The sequence below is a fragment of the Coloeus monedula genome (genome assembly GCF_965178545.1).
Source record: "Coloeus monedula genome assembly, chromosome: 6".
In the NCBI taxonomy this organism is placed as follows: Eukaryota; Metazoa; Chordata; class Aves; order Passeriformes; family Corvidae; genus Coloeus; species Coloeus monedula.
Window position 1 is genome coordinate 59,182,565 of NC_138786.1, and position 6,000 is coordinate 59,188,564.

General features: G+C 50.3%; 1 protein-coding gene across 1 annotated transcript in view; it reads right to left on the reverse strand.

The window, feature by feature from the left end:
• Window positions 1–2,554, reverse strand: part of PRKCH (protein kinase C eta) — a gene marked incomplete at both ends in the record, with an annotated part of 112,734 nt that extends 110,180 nt beyond the window's left edge. Inside the window, one exon of the mRNA XM_082283005.1 lies at window positions 2,195–2,554. Coding sequence (XP_082139131.1) covers window positions 2,195–2,554 — 360 coding nt within the window. The remainder of the gene's footprint in view (window positions 1–2,194) is intronic.
• Window positions 2,555–6,000: the final 3,446 nt, after the last annotated feature.

The window sequence follows — 6,000 nt, forward strand, 5'->3', positions numbered from 1 at the left end:
TTGTTTTGGGGATGGAAAAAGGAGAGAAAAGAAGGATTTCAGAGTGGAGGTGTTACAAATCATCTACATGTCCCTGTGCTGTTTTGCATTGTGCCAGCAGTTCATGGACCTTGGGTTAGTACAAACCAGCATTTCCTATCCTTCTGATTACACAAACTCCCGTGACAGCCTTGCTGGATTTATCAAGACATATTAAATTATCAGGGCAAGATGCTGTTCCCTGTCATCATGTGATCCAGGCTGCACGCCATGCGAGAAGCTAACAAAGCAAATCAGAAGGGAAGGGAGAGAGAAAGGCAAGAGAAGACAAACATTTGCTCATTCCCCACTAAATCCACCCCAGCTATAAGTTTTAGACATTAATTTCAAGGGAGAGCAGCAGCTCTTAGCCTCTGTCTACATGCCCAGATACAACATCAGTTTACATCAGTCTAGTTAAAAGAATTCAGTGATTTCCCACCCCACTGCACCCATCAGCCCACAGGTACAGGAGTTCATAAAACACATGTCTATCCTGCAAGGATTAGAAACTTCTTCCTCACCAAAGACCAGGTGAGTATTTGAGGCCACAGACTGCATCTGCCCTAAAAATCAGCACTGCAGGATGGACTAAATGAAAGAAATGTATGTGCATCCCCACCAGCAGCAGTATTATGACAGGTATTTTAGTCATGTAAATAAGGCCACCACCTTTCCAGAAGAGCAGTCCCATCCCACATGTAGCCAGCTCCAGTGCGACCATGACTCCAGCCTCCCAAGAGGATAGGGCCTCTCTCAAAAGCAAACATCCCCAGCAATTCAAACACCAGGAAAACCCTCAAAAAAACCCAGTGCTCTATCCCGAGCTCACTCCTTTGCCTTGCCCGTAGGGGTCTGTTCTTTATTCGAAACTGGTTTAGCACAAATCCCAGGAGCAGATTCTTTCCAGGGGGACAGGCAGCCTGGGAAGCTGGGCATGCATCTACCAGGAAAACCCCATGACCTCAGCTCTGGCTGGGCTGTCAGGAGCAACACCTCAGCCAAGGCTTTGGAGAGTGGCTTGGACCCTTCTGTCTGACACAAAAATCGCATCAGGGACTGTCTGAGAGAGAACACCTTCACTGCATGACCCTCACGCCTATCCATAAGGTACCTAAGTAAAATTGCCCCAATATACATTTATTAATCATTCTCTGTAATCACCCCAAAGGTGTAACATCACACCTCAGCCACAGACACTGCCTGAGAGCAGAAAGCCCCAGCATTCTCCCCCGTGATAGGATCAAGATGTCTATCTGTTCTCTACACTGTCAGCTCTCCTTCCTCAACGTCTGATTTTATTGTGGTGGTTATCTGACCGCATATCCTGAACTTCTTGGCCTCAAAAACTTTATACCCATCACAGTCTTGAACATTCTCAACTGTTCTGCATGTTCTCTCCTCAGAATAAGTGCCTTTTTTTATTAACCTATCTCTTAACAGCAAACTACTGTCTGGATCAAAGCAATCATCCCCTCCTCCTTTACAAGACTGGAAGCAAAGGCACAACTTTAGAGCCTGTACTGTTTCTCTCACCATTGAGACTAAGCCATAAATGAGGTTTTCTGGGCTGCATACAAGTGACATTTACCTGGAAATAACCTAGAATTAGTTCAGAGTGAAACTGCATAGACCCAGAGCAGTGGTGTATGTAACAGACACAAGACTAGTCCTGTCATTCTGCTAAGAAGTCAAAGAAATCCTCATGCACACATCAAACTATTGTGCAAGCATGTGTAGAGCTGGGCAGAAACGCATCCAACCCAGGTAACCAAGTCTCCAAGTGCACCTCTGTGTGCTGAGCAGAAAGAGAAAAGGGGCACCTTTGTGTGAATTTGCTGGTGTAGTTTGCAAGTTATGTATTACAGGTCTTCTCTCTGCTCGTCTACAAAGAGGAAGAGAGACTTCACAGACCTCCACTACAGCGTCTTCACCCTCAAGCTACCGCAGCTGAGGCTTTCTGTCCTTAGGGTCCCTAAGGAACAGCAGCGTGAGCAAACGTGAGGCAGAGGGGCACAAAGAGATGCGTGAAAGAACACACCTGTGTACCTGCAGACACACACCGGGCTGCGTGTCTGCGGCACAGGCATGCAAGGACAAGCCCCGGCTCCACGAGTGCCCTTCATTCATTCCCAGAGGAGCTCTGCTCCGGCTTCTCCTCCGGACGGGTACTCACCCAGCCCTCGAAGGTGTCGCTGGGGGCGGCGGAGCGCAGCAGATCTTGGAAGTGCAAGGTGCAGTTGGCCACGAAGTCATCGTAGCCGATGGGGGTGTCGTGGAAGACGGAGAGCTCGATCTGATGGCCGTCGGTGACCGTGGCCGAGAACTCCTCGTTGTAGGTGGGTTTGTTGGTCTTCTGCTTGGTGCTGGTCTGCCCGACGCGCACCTGGTCCACGCTGACGGTGACATAGGGATCCAGGAGCTGGTAGCCCTTGCGGAAGAGCGAGTGCCGGAGGGACCAGCGGGTGGGCTGCAGCCCCACCGCCTCCCCGATCCGCACCTTCAGGTACCCGCTGAACTTCATGGCTCCGGACATGGCCGCGCCCCCGGGGCGCCGGGGAGCCGGGAGGAGAGCCAGAACCCGCTCCCGCCGGGAGAGGCACCCAGCCTCTCCTGCCGGGCCGGCGCAGCCCCGCCGCGCCTCCTCAGGGGGCCGGGCGGCGGCACCGCGCCCGCCCCCGGGCTCTGCCGGGGCTCCGGAACCGCCGCGCCCCGCCCGCCCCCCGCCGCCGCCGCTGCTCCGCCGCCCGGGCCGGGCTGCTCCTGCCGCGGGGAGCGGCGCGATTCGGCTCGGGGACACCTGGGCGTGGGGCGCGGGCGGGGAGGAGCCGCGAACCCGCGCCGCGAGGGCGGGGATGGGCGGGCGAGCGCTCGGCTCTGCCCGTCCCGCTGCAGCCGAGGCGCGGCCCCGAGCCCCCGGCGCGGGGCGAGGAGCGGCCGCTGCCCGGCCCCGGGAAGCGCGGCGGGGACGCAGCGCCGGGGCAAGCTCCGAGACACCCCGGAGGGGCTCCAAGCCCCTGTTCAGCGGTTCTGGGGCTGCACCCGCTGCTCGGACCTGCGGCCCCTCGAACACGCGACCCAGAGCATCGCTGCCTCCGCCGCCCGCACCTCGTCCGTGACAACCGGCGCCTCCCCGCATCGCTCAGCCGGGAGAACGTGCGCGGAGAACATAAGGATGTGTTGGCTTTGCCGTATTGTAACAACTCCGCCGTTTGGGGGTTAATTGAAGCTGATTAACGTGCCTGGCATTCGGCTTGCAGGGTTGGTTTTAGGGTGGATTTCTTCGGGGGTTTGATCGCACTTAATAAAGTCGGAATTTAATTAGTTTTAATTGCTTTGCAGATTTCACAGGAAAGCGGTGTGAACTGGGTAGGGAACAATGAAATCCTGCCTTCCCGGTGGCACTGCTTAGCCGACATCATCTGAATTAGGTTGCACTCCCTAAGATGCGGTCCTTTGAGTGACCCCACCACAGCTGGATGGTGCCAAGACTGGCTGACAGTTTGCAGCCTTTTTTTGGTGTGTTTCTTTCTTTTTTTTTTTCTTTACTTCTCCAGACCTCTCCTCTCACCTTCAGCTCTGCCGTCTTTCACCTTCCCTAGCAGACTGCTTCTGTTTTTTCCTCACCCCTTTCCTCCCTTGCCCCCTTTTCCACGTTGTTTTCTTCTTCTAGAACTCCCAAGTTTTGCAGGAGCACCAAGCCAAGGTTTCTTCCAAGCCTCAGACAAAGCAGGTTGTCTCTGATTGCCTCCTCTGGAGAGAGCAGGTGGAACAGGTTCAGTAATGTGATCACTCCTCACATGGAACCAACTGTTCTGCCAGAAAAATTTGTAGACTCTTAAATCAGACTTCTGACAGGTTTCCTTTCAGGGCTTTTAAGTTCCTTGATCTGTCACTATTAACTGGAAAAGATAAGTGTTTAAGATTTTTTTGAACTTGGTAAGGACAGCTCATCCTCAGGAGGAATACAGGCTTAGTCTTACGAATTGCCACCCCAGGTTCTGGGATTTTGTTTCCAGGAGTGACCAGCTCCAGATCTTTTAACAGCAGGTACAGCCAAGTAAACACAGAGTACTCTGTTCTCATAAAAGACTTGAAGATTTAGGATTTTTGTGTTGATGTTCCTTCTGAAATTAGCTGTGATCATTCTAGGCAAGTTTATTTTCCCTGGTTTTAATCTTCGTACCTTCTTGGATTCCGGTATCCCACAGCAGTGAGCTGGTCAGAAATAAATATTTCTCTTTACCAGCTGTATATCTGCTACTGCTTTCATGTCTGGATTCACCATTTCTTCTTTCATGACACCATAAAATAAAAAAGTCCATCATTCACTTTTTCAACAGGATCAGTATCTGTCATTTTCTACTTTTATCACTTCTGTCCTTCCTAGTTATGAGCTGTCCCATGAAGCCAGGGTAGAATCCATACTGTCCATCATGGGCAACCCAGAGTTCTTAGAAGACTTCACCAGGACTCGCTAATGGCTGCAGACAAAGTTTAAAGACAGACTAAACTTTAAAGCACCCAGCATGAGTGCCCAGAGGATAAGGCTGAAGGCCTTAGAAAGGCTGGAGCACTCCCTCTCTAAATTCCAAATCATCAAATACAGATTTTACCTTGCTTAGAGCCCTTCAAAAGGCTCAGTGCAATAGCAGTGAAGAGTGTTTGGAGGTGGAAGACTAAGTTAACAGATAAACATGAATTACAATCACAGACTGCTGTAATACCATCAAAATTTCCTTTACCTTTTCCTCAGGTTTCTGAACAGGCAGAGATGAAAGTCATCCCAAGCATTACTTGTTAGAAGTAATGGCTGGCTCACATATTTACTGGCAGAAACAGGGAGAAGATAAAAATCTGCTGGTTAAAAGCTCAGACAGTGGCATTTCCTCTGCTTAATCACACAGGGTGAAGTACTTTGCCCTGCTGAAGTTTCATCTGTAATAGCAATAGGAATGAGGACTTAAAGAACTTTTTCTATACAGTGGTTCATTGGAATCTCATGTGATAATGTGATTCCTCCACCCAGACTTCAAAAAAGAGAAAAACAGCAAGTGTTGTAAAACCTATGGAAAAAAGCAGGTGAGCCATAGTTGTAAGTATTTCTGGTGAGCAGCATTGCGAGCCAGTTTTCTGCTGGAGGAAAAAACCAATCCTGTGGACTCATATGATGTGAATCTAATTAATTTTGTTTATCCACTCAAACCAGTCTGGAACAGATCATCTCAAACAGCATCTGAACACACCCCTATTCTGAACTCCCAGCCAAAGCCCAAATGTCCTGTTCTCAAAGAGAACTGAGCAGTGATATGAAGTCAGAACATACCCTGCCTACTCTCCAGACATCCATGCAGTGGAAAAACATCCCCAGTTCAGTATTTTCTTCCAAGAATCAAAACATCCCTGCACACAATGACCTTGCAAGGCTGAATGCAGCAGCACCATCTGGTGATGGCTGCATTGATCCTCCTTGCACAGCTCTGGGTGCCAGTCAGGTCTGCAGGAGCGTGGATTCTCTTCCCTTCCTCAGCAGTACCTCAGAGACCAGGCTCCAGGCATGGCAGGGTGATTCATTCTCTGCCCTCGGGTGTTCAGGGAGGCTGAGCTCTTCCCAGTGCTTCCTGCCAGGCTGGATGGCCAAGCAGTCAGCCCATGACACAGAGTTGTTCAAGGAACCCGCTGAGAAGAGTGAACAGATCTCCTGATGTGCCTGAGCAGCAGAGTGGTGGGAGACATGCAGTGGCAACAAATAGAAAACAAAGGAGATGAGGCAGTGCAATCTGAATTATGGGTAAATTACAGGATAAACAAACCAGGTTACAGGCAATCTTATTAACCTGCCACTCTAGGAGGTTTTAGTGTAGTGGTGGAGAACCCCCTGGAAAAAAATAAACCGCTTAGAGCTCACCAACAATCAAAAAGACAAATAGATTGTTGGTAATTGTTAGAAAGAACTGACAGCAATGCCAAAACTGTCACTCA